Source organism: Rutilus rutilus (assembly GCF_951802725.1).
Source record: "Rutilus rutilus genome assembly, chromosome: 2".
Classification (NCBI taxonomy): domain Eukaryota; kingdom Metazoa; phylum Chordata; class Actinopteri; order Cypriniformes; family Leuciscidae; genus Rutilus; species Rutilus rutilus.
The window spans coordinates 9,493,668-9,511,971 of NC_140210.1; the positions used below are offsets into that span (position 1 = coordinate 9,493,668).

The window sequence follows — 18,304 nt, forward strand, 5'->3', positions numbered from 1 at the left end:
CTGTTCAATTTCTCATTAATGCAATTATCTAATCAACCAATCACATGGCAGTTGCTTCAATGCATTTAGGGGTGTGGTCCTGGTCAAGACAATCTCCTGAACTCCAAACTGAATGTCAGAATGGGAAAGAAAGGTGATTTAAGCAATTTTGAGCGTGGCATGGTTGTTGGTGCCAGACGGGCCGGTCTGAGTATTTCACAATCTGCTCAGTTACTGGGATTTTCACGCACAACCATTTCTAGGGTTTACAAAGAATGGTGTGAAAAGGGAAAAACATCCAGTATGCGGCAGTCCTGTGGGCGAAAATGCCTTGTTGATGCTAGAGGTCAGAGGAGAATGGGCCGACTGATTCAAGCTGATAGAAGAGCAACTTTGACTGAAATAACCACTCGTTACAACCGAGGTATGCAGCAAAGCATTTGTGAAGCCACAACACGCACAACCTTGAGGCGGATGGGCTACAACAGCAGAAGACCCCACCGGGTACCACTCATCTCCACTACAAATAGGAAAAAGAGGGTACAATTTGCACGAGCTCACCAAAATTGGACAGTTGAAGACTGGAAAAATGTCTCGATTTCTGTTGAGACATTCAGATGGTAGAGTCAGAATTTGGCGTAAACAGAATGAGAACATGGATCCATCATGCCTTGTTACCACTGTGCAGGCTGGTGGTGGTGGTGTAATGGTGTGGGGGATGTTTTCTTGGCACACTTTAGGCCCCTTAGTGCCAATTGGGCATCGTTTAAATGCCACGGCCTACCTGAGCATTGTTTCTGACCATGTCCATCCCTTTATGACCACCATGTACCCATCCTCTGATGGCTACTTCCAGCAGGATAATGCACCATGTCACAAAGCTCGAATCATTTCAAATTGGTTTCTTGAACATGACAATGAGTTCACTATACTAAAATGGCCCCCACAGTCATCAGATCTGGTGGAACGGGAGCTTCGTGCCCTGGATGTGCATCCCACAAATCTCCATTAACTGCAAGATGCTATCCTATCAATATGGGCCAACATTTCTAAAGAATGCTTTCAGCACCTTGTTGAATCAATGCCACGTAGAATTAAGGCAGTTCTGAAGGCGAAAGGGGGTCAAACACAGTATTAGTATGGTGTTCCTAATAATCCTTTAGGTGAGTGTATATATAAATAGAAAACTTAGATTGTTGTAATATTTCACAATATTACTGGGTTTTTGTAAACAAATAAACGCATCCTTGTTTAACAAACTTCAAATCATGGTGTAAAGTGGATAAGTACGGGAAAGAGTAAAAAGAGAAAAGAGTTAGTCACAATACTAACCTCTCATGGGTTTAGCCGTCCACCTCCTTAGACACAGAGGAAAACAGGAAATAAGAAATATCAGTAAAGGTGGAGTAGAGATAGACAGTTAGACTGAATCTAAACAGAATGTGTACTGTAGCAAGCAAGCACTGTTTAGCTTCCATAAAATCTTTTCTGATGTTTATTATTAGTATGCATTTGCAATTCTGTGCTTGCCGGCCACAACACATAAACTGTTAAGAGTCACTGTTAAAAAGAGAAACACTTGTGTTAAGAAGAAAGGAATGTACATCAGTATTACCCAATCATTTTTCTGTTGTTTTAGGTTAATTACTTAGACTCATTCTGCATATTATAAGGTGTATTTTCATATTTTATCATTTGAAAACATCTCCCATCATCAATTTGCAACGGGAGAAGTAGAAGCATAAGAAACAAAGGGGCATTTAGTGACTTAATCATGCAAAGAGTATAAAAGCAGTGGATCAGAAAAATGTACAGGCGGTGGTTCAAAATTCATCTGTAGTACTTTACAATGAGATCTTGTTTGTTAACATTAATAAATGCGTTAACCTAACAATGAACAATTTTTACAGCATTTTTTAACCTTTGATAATGTTGATTAAGTGTTCATGTTAATTTACAGTACAATAATTTAAGACAACTTTTTGATCTTAAAGCAACACCAAATAACTTTTCCTCTTCGGTCCCCCTACAGGTTGGAAGCGGAATTGTCCATTAACGCTGTCGTAAATAATTTAGCCTACCGCCACGCGCACGCTCGCTGTTTATCCAGAACCAGCTTTGCAATGAACGAAGTCCACAGGCAAGGTAGAGTATGTTGCATGATTTTATGAAAGTATGATGTATTGCGACATCAGAAACGAAGAAAAACAAAATAATGACTATTGTACCGCTTGCCGTAAAGCAAGTCAAATTTGTAGTTTCTTATGTCTCATTCGAACTACAGAAACGCTACCCGATCTGGCAAACTTGCATAGTGCGGTTATAGCAGATATAGGGCCGCAAAGCGAATGCAGAAGTGCCGTTCACCATGTTACGACTTGACGAACCACTGAAACGATTATTTTACACTATTTTAAGGTAAAAAAATAATCTTTAGTGTTGCTTTAATGTATTAATAAATGCTGAGATTTACAATAATTTACAGATTTAATAAATTAAAATAAGTATTGTGCATTGTTAGTTCTTGTTCACTAATGTTAACAAATGTAATTTATTAAATGCATTATTGTAAATTGTTACAAATTCATCTTTTTCTCCATACTGCTAAAATAATAATGTAAAATATTACTGACATCTTGAATTGACTCAATCTGTAATTACTGCCACCTTAAATAACTGCAATACATGTAAAGAATAGTGATAAACTGCCCCTATTATGCTTTTTCAAATATGACCTTTCATACAGTGTTTAATACAGCTGTTTGTGAATGGAAAAGGTTTGCAAAGCTTCAAGGATCAAAGTGCATATGAGTTATTGTCTCCCAAAAGAAAGAACCGAAATGTCCACAAATATCTACTTTGACCCTTAAACACTAGTTGTAGCTGAGGCCTGGAAGAGTTTGGTTCATGTAGTCAACATGTAGAGATGATGATGATTTCTGCACTGCAAAAGAAAATCCACTTTGCATGCACTTCTAAAGGATTAGGATGTGAAGAGGCATGAACTGTTTCTCTCACTGTGTATACAAGTGTTGAGAAAGCCTCCGGAGCTGAAATTCAGATATGGTACTGGTAGTTTCATTTCAGACACGCGCTGTAAGCGACAGACCAATCACAAAAGACTGAGCCGTCTGACCAATCAGAGCAGAGCAGGCTCTGAAAGGAGGAGTTTAGAGAGACTGCAACATTGATCGAACCGTTTCAGATACTGTGCGAAAAGAAGTGATGTTGCAATGTATATATGTAGAAAATTAAAGTGTTTTTTTACCTTGAATGCATGCAAATCTATTGTAGGTGATGTATTAAATGAAATTAAGAAACTTTAAAATAGCATAACAGGGGCACTTTAATATTTGTTTTGCCAGTTTAAGACCATCTGCATCAGTGTTAGTTCCTCCTCGTACCAGACAGTCTAGATGGATTCTCACCTTGGCTGTGAGGGAAGGAATTGTTGAGCTGCTCGATGACATCCTCTAATCCAGTGCTTGCATCCTGGGAGGGACTGGACAGCTCATCATCACCTGAAACACACAGCAGTGACCCAATTACAACTGAGAACTGACCTTAAAAACGCTGGAAGTCATCCTGCCGCCCATGACATCTCACGTTCAAACAGAGACAGTGTTTGCTTCCTGTATTATTGACTTAAAGGATAATATTGAAGGTGACGTTGAGGACTTTCATACTTTTCATACAGAGTACAACACAAATAAAAATGTTTCCACAAATGTTAAAGGTGCATTATGTAATATTTAAGAGGATCTGTTGGCAGAAATTCAATATCATATACATAACTATGTATTCAGTGGTGTATAAGGACCTTACATAATGAACCATTATGTTTTTATTACATTAGAATGAGCCATTTCTATTTACATATACCACGGGTCCCCTTACATTGAAATAGCCATGTTTCTACAGTAGCGTTTCGTCACTATGTTGTTCTTCGTGCAAAGAAGCTAGCTAAAGTCAGCGAATAAAACACTGACACAATGATGAACAAGTAACTATAATATTCACGATCACATATCGTTTTAATGAATAATTAAGTAAACATAATTTCTTACTGTATCTTTGTAAAGAAACCTCATTGCTTAACTGGCTACTCTCTTCACTGTCTCACAAGACGATATCTTTTCCTGTCGGCCACCGTAACTTCTGTTGGTTGCAATTCGCAACCTCACCACTAGATGCCGCTAAAATGTACACACTGCACCTTTAAAAGATTTCTTTGCAAGTTGAATCAGTGTAGCGATTTGAGTGGGACATGAACATGAATTTGAGAATGTTATTTTAAGCATTTTGTAAATCAAACCCCTGACTATCTGTACTACTAAGGGGTTCAAATGGCCAATGCCACATATTTGATTAGTGATCTAGATATCATTCTACTTCATAACTAGAATTTTTCAAAATTCCACAACTGCTGTATTTGCAGGCTTAAATCAAACCCGCAGATTTTAAATGTAGTTTAAATGTTTTTGAAGCCACTGAAATGAGAGCATTCAAGTTTAGCTCAATAAAAGTCCACTCAAGTACATTCAAGCAGAACTCAGGCCAAAGCAAAACATCAATTTTCGTCGGAGGTACAATTTGATCGCAACGGTCATTAATCGGCTGTCGGTGAACATGTCAAACTAACGATCAAAGACTTCAGATTTCAGTCTAGGATCAGAGGAATCTTTTAGGATTTGCACAATTTGTCTCAGACGGCCAAATCGTGGCCCGAAATCGTACAGTGTGCACCCGGCTTAAGATCTCTAATTATTAAGTCACATAATCAGATATATTTCACAATTTCCATAATAAATGTATAATAATTCATTTATATTTATTTAATTTTGGGTAATAAATAAAGCAACAATAAACTTAATTATTTGAGACTTGTCACATGGAAATAAAAATCAACAACTAAATATTTTTGACAAAGTCATAAAAACAGAAAAAAATAAATAGTAATTATAAAAGAAAGCCCTTATAAAACACTATCTACCAAAATGTGAGATCATAGTCAACTTTTTTAAATGTGTATCAGAATCATGGTTGTCACGGTAGGAATAAACCTAGAAATAAATTCTCTGGTTTCTGTTAAACACAAACAATAACTGTACAAAATAAACAGTTGCACAGGTAAAAGATTAACTAAGAGGTTATAATATGTTAAACTTAAATATGGGGACTTGATAGACAAGAAAAGATATGAAAAAAATGAGGGTGAAAAATAAGTATACTGTGTGTAATAATGTTTAAGGTGCTGTAGTTGCTCTGTAGGTTTGCACCTTTTGCTTTTTTGCACTTTGTTTAAATGGTCTTGTGTTGATGAATGTGTTTTAAAAGATCACAGCATAAAATAATTAAAACAACATATAATAACTAAACAAGAATTAGAAAATGTTATGTGAAATCATTTCATATGAAGTACAGTACATCACACTACAGAAAGCTGATGACTTTTGAAATTTCATGTCAACTACCCAAATACCTCAATATTAAAAGGCATCCTTTTATACAGAATTGTATATATAAAAAAAAAAACGGTATTCCCCCCACTAAATTGTGTCAGGTACTCAATCTTAATCATAATTTGAGTACATTTATATTGAAAAATACAACTTATATAAACCAGTTCCAGGTATGTATGAAAACTCATAACTTAAGTTGAATCTTTAATCTAGATAAATTGAAAAATACAATATAGGAAGGCATTATAGATAATCTGAACATCAGACTGCACTTGTAAAATGAATGGTGTTTGTTCTTGAAATACTGAAGGACAGCCCATTTTTTGGACCCTTGTTGGACTGTTTTCTCCCTCACAAGACAACAAGTAAGATGTTGGCTAGCAGTTAAGGAGAAAAAAAAAAAAAACACTTCTTTTGTATTCACACAAATAAAAGCTCTCTGTGTTCCTTTTTGTTTGGCACAGATAAGAACATTGCCTCTTTTTATCGGTTCTGAAAATCTTTTGCTGAAACCAGCCTGGGCTTCAAGCCAAGTCTAACAAAGAAAGCTTCACAAGTACAGTTATTGAACATAGTTTGACTACTTAACTGACATGAATTGTAATTAAGAAATGAATATTTTCATTTTAACAGTGGTCAGAAAGAGGGGATTGTATTAATGACCAGATTTACTTTCACACAGAATAATTCAAGAAACACCAAACCGGAAGGGTTTTCTATTATTTTAACAGTTAATAAAGAATATTATGTTTACACAACCGTCTACCGGTACTGTATATTTCAGTATCCTGCTAAGGATGTAACGTTTCTTTTAACAAGTCAATATGTAAGACTGACATAACACCGATTACTTCTTATTTACCCTGCTGAAAATTTCAGAACACGTTAAATCTGTTTTTAGGAATAATACTGAAGGGTTAGGTTTAAACTGAAGTTGTTAGGGACATTTACCCATGGTCTCTGTGGTTTGGCTTGCGGCCACACGCAGTGAGGCCAGGCTGGTGTCAGATCTCGGAGAGGCAGTGGAGGGTGAGGACAGGGCAGTACCATTCACCTTGGACTCAGTCTGTGGCTAGGACATAGGCAGAAAGGAACCATATAGATTAGGCAGGGGACTGGACGCAGACATCAGCACTGGGTTGTGCTTCTGTATTTCCAGATTCATTTGAAAACATTCATTCATATATTTTCAATCTAAAACTTTCCCAAAACATTCATAATTGCAATATAAAACAAAAGCATGGGCTTCTCAGAGTTGCTGTGTTTTTGCATCATTCAGGTTTTAGAAAAAAGACAGTCGGGCCAAAAAAACATCACAAGGATACACACAAAATAGTGGACGAGATGCCATTATTAAGTATAAAAATAAAATAAACCAGACAGTTAATAGTGTTCAAAAACATTCACAGGCGTAAAAAAAAAAAAAAAAAAAAAGTTCTTCCTTTGTCCTTTACATTAATATTCAAAAAGTTAAACAAGGTCTTCTATGATATAATCTTATCATCTGACCCCATGCATTCTAGTGGTGTCCTGCAGCTATTCAAGCTCTATGAAGCTCAAACTTCCTGCATGTCATTTTTTTTAATGCATCTGTCATAGACACCTATTAATTACCCATATTACTAACAGTACTTTGTTGAAACTGTGATTTGAAAGGATTCTTTGTTGAATAATTGAAAGTATTAAAAAATAAATTATTTTAAACAATAAAAGTCTATATTGTCATTCTTAATAAATTTAATGCATCCTTGCTCAATTTCTTAAAACTTTTGAACAGTATTACCATATTCCGCATTGTTCTTGGAAGTTTTACAATTAACAAATATGCTGACCACTGTACTACACGCTCATCTTATATATTATTTAAAAGTGTATCTTAAAATGAATACTTAATTGCAATTGAATCTTACCAGTACCTATATATAAATAATTAGCTTAAATGATGAAATGGTTTGTCACTGCACAACTATTTAAAGTTACTAAAACCACATTACACATGTGCTTTAATGAGTGTGTTTAAACCATCTACCATTAACTATTTATAACACAAGACCAGACATCCCCTCTTGCATAAAGAATGATGGTTCTGGTGATTTCATTTCTCTTCCTGAGATTTTTGTCAAGCCAAACACATGAGCATATGTGAAACATCAGAACATGTTTATTAACAAATAACAGAGATAAAAATGTAAGTAATTGATTCTATTAAAATAAAATAAAACATACAGTGGTAGGCAAAAAGGCTTGTTTGTAAGTGTAATGAAAAATCTTTTTGGATGAAACTGAAGATGGTAAACAAAAAAAACATCAGAGAAGTGAAGCCAATTATCCATTGGCTTTGAACAAAAGGAGAGATATTTATCCACGTTCATTTAGTCTGGTTCTTGCTTCGGCCAAGCGGCCACTGGAAGCAGCATGAGATGCTGGAGATTTTAGTTCAAAGGGTCCACAGAGAACACATGAAGCCATTTCTTCTAAGAAAAAATCTGATATACATTCCATTTGGCAGAGACCCCCAGTCAACTAATGTGTTTTGAGAAGTACGCATCGAGACATTACGCTTGATTCATTGAGACATGATGCAGACAGAATATCCAATTTCCACTCAATTCAAGACTTCTGAAGAAGTTGACATCAAACAAACTCCACAAAACAAATTACAGAGAGAAATTGCTCGCTTGAGGACAAATGACAGGTTCTTTTGGCCACCAAAAAGAACTGGCATTCATCCTCAGCTTCAATATGGGCAAAGTATTGTGGAACCTGAAAATAACAGGATCAATAAAGCCTGCTGTGCAATATTGTATCGATCAACAAAGTATGGTAGGTAAAAATGTAACTATGTATCTTGAAACAATCGGTTACAAGCAACACTGTATGTGCTGTGTTGCCAATTACGACAAAAGTAAAAAAGTAACAATAATGCACTAGGCCTTTTCACAAGATCAAATGCCATGGCCAAAAAAAAAACCAGATTCAAACCATGTCTGGTCAGAAAAGCAAATAAACTGATCGAACAATTGAACAAAACCAAACCCTTGAATTATAATTAGAGTACAACATTTTGGTGAGAAGGAGTCCATAAATATGCATTCATTTTTAAAATATTGTAGTACATGCATTTAGGCTAAAATGATTGAGCGTGAATATGACTGTATTCTTAACGTGATCAATATCATGATTATGCTGTTATTATACAGAACAGTGAATGCCAACATGTGTCCTGCAAGGACAACTAACAGAGATGTCTGCATTCAAACAAAACAACATTACTCAACAATATTCCATGTTATAGTACAGGTCTTTGGTTTAGACATCTATGAAAAATTCCATTTACTGCCATTTCAAAACTCAAAGAAAGACAAAAGGTCAATTTGTAAATATAAACTACATTTAAAATCTTTGATGCATTTTCATTTTAAAACAAAGCCTTCAATCCACACGCTTGCAGAGAATATTAATACATCTTTAAACAGATGAAACATTCTAAACATTTTCTTTATTCACCCTGACAGCATCTAAATTTAGCATAAATACTTCCTGCAACAATTTCAAATTGATCAAACAAATCCATATTTTTTTACTTCTAAAAACAGCACACTAAAAAAAACCTAGTGAACTGCCATCCTAGTCTTTTAAGACACCTCATTTCAGCCAAATTCGGAGGAAATATTACATGTGTCCTTCACGGATCATAGACAAGATAATGCCAGAATGCATTGCAATCACTCAAGAGAAACGTCAACTATAAATATACTTAATATATATTAGGGCTGCACAATTCATTTGTATTTTAATCGTGATAACGATATCGGCTTCTCTCGAGTAATTAAAAATAATTGTTGTGATATTGACCCGCTGGTTATTTGTCCTGAAAACTTTTTGACAATTTGACATTTTTGTTATCCTGCATTGGGTAACTAGCCTCCGCTATCATTCCTGCTTGGTTGCCAGATGTCAAGAGCATAAATCCACTCTTAAAGGATACGTTTTCTATCCAGTGTTTTACTTAATCTTCCCAACCTGGCAATCATGGCACACTCTCTCTGGGCTGCAAAAAAAGCGCAGATGATCTAACAATGCCGACAAACATGTATGTTGAAGTGTAGCGATGTCCATTGTGAAATTCTGCTTGAATTAAAGTGTCACACAGCCAGTATGTGTTCCTTCACGATGCTGCGTCTGCGATTTGCTGCTACTAAATCTGCGAGTGAACCTTCTCTGTGACTAACTGTAATAAATCCAAATATGAATCTCGACCATATTGTTGGCGAATAAATGCACTTATGCAGCCTCTTTGCTACATCAGAAAGTAAAAATTGAACACTTATGAATGATTGGAATTAAGATTAGGAGCCACCGTTTTTTGTAATGATTTTCCGTTTGATGAAGCTATCAGAGTTGGTTAAATGAAGTCTATGCGCCACCAACAGGCCTATTAGGTGAAGTAAAAGTATATATACTAATCTTTCTCTGGAATATCTGTATATGAATCATTATTATAATTTTTGAACAAAATAGCTTAACCATTATCGTGCAGCCCTAATATACATTAATATACCGAAAAAATAATGTTAAAACTGACTTTCCCCACAAAATGTATTCTTTTATATTTAACTATAAATTTGACAAACATTAAAAGCCAAATATTGACATTAAAATATATCAATGCACTGAGCATTTCATTTCTTCTGTCGACAATCAAAAGGAACCACATGAACAGACCGTGATTAGAAAGATGCCTTATAAATGACCAGTGTGCAATCTGAAGACATTTACACTCAATCCAAGTTCAGATGCAAGACAGGAGGCTGGGACAACCGGTTGATTTTTATTTCTTTACCAACAGTTCCAAAGTGTTGATATTTACTGCCAGTGAGTATAAGCATCAGTAAATTCTTAAGGATATGCACCACCCACCTGCTCAAGTAACTGTCTAAGGCGTTTGAGCTGTGATTCCAGCTGTTTGTTGTGATCCTCCAGGATTTGCATTCTTGCTTCCAAACGTCCCTTGTGCTGCCGCAGTAGTTTGGCCTCTGCGATGAGTTCTGCGTCCCGTGGACTCTGGGGTGAGACCGGCAGCATCTGTGGGGGTGAGGGCAGCGGCGACAGCCCCTTGTGGTCGTGTGCCTTCTTCAGACGATCGTACTCTGACTGCAGCTTCCTGGACAACAATGACAACAACTTCAGAAAGAAGCACGGAAAATAGCACCGGGTGATTCTGACAGATAAATAAGCATTATGCTGTTAGCACGGACTGCTCGTGTTTTGTAGCTCATCCAGCAAAATACACTATTGTTCAAAAGTTATCATAAGGAATGTTTTTTTTTAAAGAAATTAATACTTTTTTGTCAGCAAGGATGCATTAAATCCTGGGGGAAAAAGCATCACTGTTTCCACAAAAAATTAAGCTGCACAACTGTTTTCAACATTGATAATAATAAGAAATGATTCTTGAATAGCAAATCAGCAAATTAGAATGACTTCTGAAGGATCATGTGACACTAAAGACTTGAGTAATGATTGTAATTGTTTGCCATCACAGGAACACATTACATTTTAAAATATTTTAAAACAGTAATATTTTTAAATATATATATATATATATTTTTTTTCTTTTTAAATAAAATATTTTAAAACAGTATTTTAAATGATATAAAAAGTATTTTTACACATTATTACTGTTTTTATTGTTGTTCAAAAAAAAAAAAAAAAAAAAAAAAAATGCATCCTTGGTGAGACCTTACCGACCCCAAACTTTTGAATAGTTGTGTATAAAATCTAAAACATATTTTTGAATTTTTTTTTTTAAATAATTCTTATATTTTTTAAAATATTAAATCTGTTTTTATTATTTCTGCATTCACAATTTTAATATAGCTCACTGTGTTTAATATTAGACTCCAATGTGTAGCCCACATACTTGACTCAGCAGTGTGGGAAGAGTCGTGCCTTCTAGGTAGTACTTGGATGGTGAATTTGAGAACCACTGATCGAAAGTACAAACAAATATTGAAATGGATTAATATTACAAAACACAGTTGAGTTGATAAAGAAAGATATAGGAAGCATCTCTGTTGTAAAAGTTGATCCGCCTGTTTATTTTGCTGTCCTAACTATGCACCAATATATGGTTTTATTATTTGCACTAAGCACTGCATTTTTGCGGAAAACATTTGCAGTTGGCAACCGACCATTTGAAAAATCGCTAATCTAAAGCATGGCACTTTTATTAAAATATGTGATTTAATAAACTGCTGTAAATGCGGTTTGTCTTGACAAACTGCTGGAGAAATATAGTCCAGTTTAAGCTCATAGTATTTCATTTTAAAAGCAATCATTTGAATTGTAAAGAAAGCAGCCATGCAATCAAACCTGTTCTCCTGCTCCAGATCGTTGAGAACTCTCTCAAGCTCTCCCTTCTCTTCAGACTCCATTGAGATGAGGATCTGAGCGGGGCTCTGCGGCTGGCTGAGAGGAGAGCCTTGATTCAGACTCTGGCAGTAGTGCTGGATCAGCAGATGCTCATCATCCCTACAATAACAACAACAGCAGCACTCCATTTCCACTTCACTACATTACATCCATTGCTCAAGTTTTCAATTAACATTTGCTGCCTCAAACTCTAAAGAATTGAAAAACACACCAGCTCAATCGGCTTGTGAGAAGTAAGCTGGTCTAAACACAATCCTATTGTTTTAATACCACAAAAAAAAAATGCAGTATAAGAGCATTTGCATGTAATCGTTCTATTGGGATTTAATACGATTTAATATTATTGGTTTATTACTGATATCCAACACTTTGCGTATGAGTGGAAAGAGCTGATATTCACTCGGAAAATGAAAATTAATTCCTATAAGAAGTTGCTGCACTTTCATAAAAGAAGAGGTTGTTATGCAACCACAAGCATTTAAATGTATGCAGGTGCTCAGACATTTGTGAGTAGATCAGTTTCAGGTTTTTTCACACACTATTACATTCATATACTATGTACAGTAGAGTGTAAAAGAGATGCAAGCTCACATGCTTTCATTGGGCGATACATTGTCATTCATATATGAGCCATTTCGGTTCTCCATTTCAGCTAGCCTGTGAAAACACAACATCATTCTGTACTCATTCATACACAGCTCATGCAGTTGCTTTCATTCATGTCAGTAAGGCACCACTGTTCCAGCTGACGTGCTTCACATGAACACAAATGCATTTCGTTTGTTACTAAACTCTGCAAGCAACATTCTGATATTATCTAAATATTTCTGGAATTTCAAACTCACGGAAATATATCAACCACGTTATAAATGGTACAAAATTTCTACTGGCTGACACATTTGTAATCACATTACCCGGCCCTAATGCAATGCAAGTAAACATCTCCTAAATATACAGTTACATAGTAACACCAAAATAACCATGCTGAAAAAAGACTCACCTGCTAGCGTAATGCTCGATGCGCGAGTGGGTGTCGTCATGGGAGAGTTGTGGGGAAGATGACGGCCTACCAGTGACAGAAGAGCAAAGATCAGAAAACACAGATGAACAGGACTAAACTGAACAGGGGTTTCGCAGTGATGCCATAGAACAACCATTTCGTTTTACCCAAAGAACCTCTCAGTGAACCGTTCTTAAAGGGATAGTTTAACTAAAAATGAAAATTCTGTCAATAATTACTCACCCTCGTGTCGTTCCAGACCCGTAAGAATTGCGCTCAACACAAAAGATGATATTTTTGATGCAATCTGAGCTTTCTTTCCCTCCCTAGACAGCTATGCAACTACCATTTTGACGCTTCAAAAAGTTTACCAAGAGATCATAAAACAAATCCATATGAATTGAGTAGTTTAGCTTTTGGAAGAGTTTTACGATCTCTTTATGAATTTTTGAAGCGTCAAAGTGGTAGTTGCATTGCCGTCTAGGGAGGGAAAGAAAGCTCTCAGAATGCATCAAAGCAATTTTTACGGGTTTGGTACGACATGAGGGTGAGTAATTAATGACAATTTTCATTTTGGGGTGAACTATCCCTTTAAAAGAACCATTTTTTGTTCCTAGTGTGGAGAATATTTTATTAATCTAAAGAACCTTTTCCACTATAAAGAGCCTTTTGTGTAATGGAAAAGTTCCATTGATGTTAAAGGTTCTTCATGGAACCATAGATGTCAATAAAGAACCTTTATTTTTAAAGGTGCAGTGTGTGATTTTTAGCGCCATCTAGTGGTGATATTTGCGAATTGCAAACAGTCAGTCACTCACGGCCAATCCTTCAAATTGCAAACTCGAAGGAGAAGCTACGGTGGCCGACGTAGATGTCGTCGTCTGAGTCTGAGTCAGCAGAGAGTAGCAAGTCAAGCAATGAGGTTTCTTTATATTATATTTTATATTAAATTATATTTACTTAATTATTCAGTAAAACCACATGTTATTGCGATTGTTAGTTTTACTTGTTCATCATTGTGTTAGTCTTTTATTCACTGACTTTACCATAGCTTGTTTCCATGCTAGTTAGTATAAGATAAGAGCTATGGATAAGAGCATCAAAGCAGCTAGGTAAGGGGAAATAGCTAACGTTACGATGTCCGAGGCGTCGTTCAGACAGCATGTTTTTCTCCATGTTTGCAGAGTCAGGGACAACCTGAGTATTCTGCTGCTTCTCATTCAAGTTAGTGACGAAACGCGCTCTGTAGCGATGTTTGTTCGCTGTCGGCTACGGTAGAAACATGACGTCACGATATGTCGACCTTCATAGAAGGGGGGTGCCCGCGGTTATGTAGATATAAATGACTCATTCTAAGGTAATAAAAACATAACGGTTCATTAAGTAAGGTCTTTATACACCACTGAAAACATAGTTATGCATCTTATATTGCATTTCTGTCAATAGATCCTCAGAAATATCACACATTGCACCTTTAAGAGTGATATTATGGAGGAACAACATTTTATAAAAATAAATAAATAATAATCAACAGTCACTATGAAGACATTTTTCTGATAAAATCAAACATAAGGATATTAAACAATGATATTAAATAGTAATAGATTTGTATTTTCACCGTTATTTTAGGGTAACATACTGTCTCTTGAGATGTGCATAGTTCATTGCAGCTTATGATTCAGCTCAGTTTAGGCAAAGAAAATTAAATGTTCCCAATATTTTGAGCTGCATTCCTGGTTAAAAAAAATAAAATAAAAAAAACCTACCAACCCCAAACTTTTGAACAGTAGTATGTATTTTCTTTATGTTTTTGAAAGATCCTTATCCTCACTAAGGCAGTATTTATTCGCCCCCCCCCAAAAAAAACTATTTCAAAAATAGAAACTTTTTTTTTTTTTATAAAAACATTTAGTAACATTATACACGTCTTTACTGTCACTTTTGATCAATTTAATGTGCCGTTGCTAAAGTATTCATTTCTTTAAAAAAGGAAATAAAAAGAAAACCAAAATTTAGAAGTCATGTACCTGTAGTGAGTTTCACACCCAGCAACTTTAACATTAATGATAACCCTGCTTAAAAGAGCACCTTATACCCTAAACCACTGTATCATGTTAATCTTGCAGATGAATGGTAGAAGTCATGGGATGAACACCAGGGCTCGAGACTAACGGCGTCCTATCGTCCTGGGGACGATAGAAAATGTGTTTAGGACGAACAGAAATATTCTCCAGGACGCCTTCAGGACAAAAGACATTTTTGTATGTGTGTTCATTTATTACTAGCCTATTAGGGTAACTTACTTAGAAAATGCCAAAATTAACCGACCAAGTGCTGACTACAACGGAGCGCGTCTTCTCATGCTGTTACTATAGTTACTATCACTGGCCGGCTACTCACCCGTAGACTTGTTTCGCGGTACATCTATCACATGGCTTATTTTCACAGACGAAAACGAGACGATAAGTTTAAAATTAGATTAGAATTACTAAATTACTAAAATTAGTTTTGAATTACAAAAACTATGACGAAAATCTATTGACATTTTCGTCAACGAATAAAAACTAGACACAAATGTTAGATAGTGACGATTTGCGAAGCGATCCAGTCAGAAATTATGTCCTGCGTTTGTGGTAGATGCGCACATTTGTACTGTAACGTGCTGATCTACCCAGCAGCACACGGGTTGACATGCGCTGCATGTCTCATAAAACGTTAAAAAAAATGTAAACGTCTGGGAGAATGAGTAGAGCAGACAGATATAGATCTGAATAAGAGTGACGACGCAAAAAAAAAAAAAAAAAAGCTCTATTCGGTACGGTTTTCTGTGCGCGCACACCCGACCCGAAGCGTGCAGCCATGCTGAATTGAGCTCTCTTTCGTGTCTGAATGGACAAATACACACGACATTATGTCGAAATGTCCGTTTTGGAGAGTATTCACGTAAACTATGTTGGTTATGTCTTAAACAGTTTTGAGTGTATCGGATGTGCATCAGTGCAATTGATCCGCATGTCATTGGACATGATCCGATGTCTTAAAGTGACAGTGGGTAATAAACCTAATGCGGTCTGTGTCCTTAATATTGATCAAGCAACAAAAGAAAAGCATTCACTGCTCGTTAATAGCTTTAATAAGGATTCATTATATTTAATTCTTTCGGCTTGAAAGAATAAAAAATGATATTTTTTGAGATATGTTGTCACCAGTATTTATTTGTTATTGTTTAATCCAACCAACTCAAAAACATTTTGAGCTGTATGTATTTTTCTCTTAATTTTCGTATATGTAAAAAAAAAGAGATTTGTTCTGCATGAATACAAAAAAGCATTTAACTCCTGTTATTTTTTATTAAATCTGTTTTTTACCTGTTTACAGATAACTACTTTGAATGGAGCTAAATAAATATAATTATATATATCATACACATTTTAATGGTGTTTTTATTATGTGACTAACAACTATAGATGATAATAACAAAGTACAGAAACAACATGTTTATTTTGGGACGGTTGACATTCACTTTAGGACGGTTCAAATTGTTTTTCAGGACGGTTCCAGGACGGAGGTGAAAAAAGTTAGTCTGGAGCCCTGATGAACACGTTCCAAAATATCTCACAATTCTGATGATGAAAGATGAGTGTTTCATGGAGACTCGTGTATAATTTCACACAGATCAGTAGATGATTTCAACAATGTACTTTAAATGATAAACTATCACAACACCTGTCCAAGTGATTAATTTATATGTTTGCTGACCAATATGACACTGGCCCTAGACATTGGCGCTGACGTCCATCTAAGTGAATCATCCAATAGGAACATCATTTACTGAAGTCATTGTACAAACTTCAGATTAATTTAAAGAGAGCACCAGCCTTTCAAATTTTCATTTCAATTTAAAATACACTCAATTTCAGCCATATTCTTTCTAAACTTCTATTCTGCGGACAAATCACCAAACGACACTGTTAGCATCACGTGATCCAGTAAGCAGGTGCTCAATGTGATTTGTGTGTGAGGGTGTTGGTGTGCAGATGTACTCACGGATGGTCAACAGGCCAGAAGTTGATCAGTGTAACAGGACTGCAAGACAAAAAAGATGAGATGATGGACAGGACAAGTAGATGCACTGAAAGCATGATGGTGACATGGTTAAGAAGCACCAAACACACAAACCCACTGATATGACAACACAGTTAAGCATTTTCAGTGGCCAATAACATACACATCACAATCAACTCTCTTCCAAAAAAGTGTTTCTTGAGAAATAGTTTGATTCGACATTGTTGGTTGTGTGTTGGGGTTGAAATGAAAAAGGAAAAAAAAAAGGGTTAATGTTAAAGAATAATGTGTGTATGTATGCATTTAGCACTGCTTTACAATTAGACTGCACACATTTGCAGCTGCTCCTCTACAGGGGGAAAAATAATTCCACAGCATAAACACTCCTACTGTGAACACGAGTAATGATCAATGCACACGGTAAAGCAGAAAATAACAAGCAAAACTCTTGCAGCTGCAATTTAAGGTTACCAAGAGTTCAGTCAGCTTTATTTGTCTTGTTTAGTGGCATACCAGTTTTATACCATTTGACTATTTAGTACCGTTACTGTCTTTCCTTTTAGATTAAATGAAATACATTTTCTCATATGCATTACCTCATTATTTCATCTGACTCATCTGAATTAGGTTTTAATGATATCTGAGCCTCATTAAAAGTGAGCGAATGTTTGACTATTCTTTTTAACTTCTTTTTATATTTTACCCGTTCAAATTAGGAAACTATGTCGCTCAGAGGTCCTCAAGTCTTCTGTTTAACGCGGGTCTCACATTCACAAGCCCATCAGTTTTGGTCATCAAACAGAGGTAATTGGTAATGGCTATATACCTGAGATGGTCGCATTCACGCTTACACAATCAAAGATACTTTGGTATAGCCCCCATGGAATTGCATACACTTGAATTTAATTTAAACGTTTACTTCAGTAGAGGTATGGCCGCTATTACAGATATAAGCTGACCAACATTACTTCTCTTATAATAGCTTTGGATTGGCCATGGCGTGATTTCCCACGTACACTTATCTAAAGTAACATTAAATTAAAACAGAGGTAAGACACACCCACATTTAGATTGGTCAAGCAGCATTTGCTGTTCTAAACGGAAATTCACTTCTTGTCTTTGCAAACCAAGTACACTTGAATTAGTCAAATATTAGTCGTCACCAGGGCTTGACATTAACACCCGCCAACCCGCCAAATGCGGGTGGATTTTGCTCGTGGCGGGTAACACAATCACTCCAACTAGCCACTTTGGCGGGTTGAATAATTGTAGTCTTTTCAAAAGGAATCTGAAATAAGTGTGACACCACGACACTAAAACTCCCATAGGGCTGTCAACGAATATTCTAAATTCGAATATATAT

General features: G+C 35.9%; 1 protein-coding gene across 3 annotated transcripts in view; it reads right to left on the reverse strand.

The window, feature by feature from the left end:
* dmd (dystrophin) overlaps positions 1-18,304 on the reverse strand; it is a 106,412-nt gene that overhangs the window by 1,292 nt on the left and 86,816 nt on the right. For 2 of the 3 annotated variants that reach the window (XM_084395699.1, XM_084395700.1), the window contains 7 exons: positions 16,924-16,962; positions 12,877-12,942; positions 12,468-12,533; positions 11,817-11,975; positions 10,362-10,605; positions 6,393-6,513; positions 3,408-3,500 (listed from right to left, as the gene is read on the reverse strand). In XM_084395699.1, the coding sequence (XP_084251825.1) occupies positions 3,408-3,500; positions 6,393-6,513; positions 10,362-10,605; positions 11,817-11,975; positions 12,468-12,533; positions 12,877-12,942; positions 16,924-16,962 (788 nt within the window). Of the gene's footprint in view, positions 1-1,311; positions 1,338-3,407; positions 3,501-6,392; positions 6,514-10,361; positions 10,606-11,816; positions 11,976-12,467; positions 12,534-12,876; positions 12,943-16,923; positions 16,963-18,304 lie in introns of all 3 variants that reach the window. The other variant, XM_084395701.1, reaches the window with a different exon arrangement.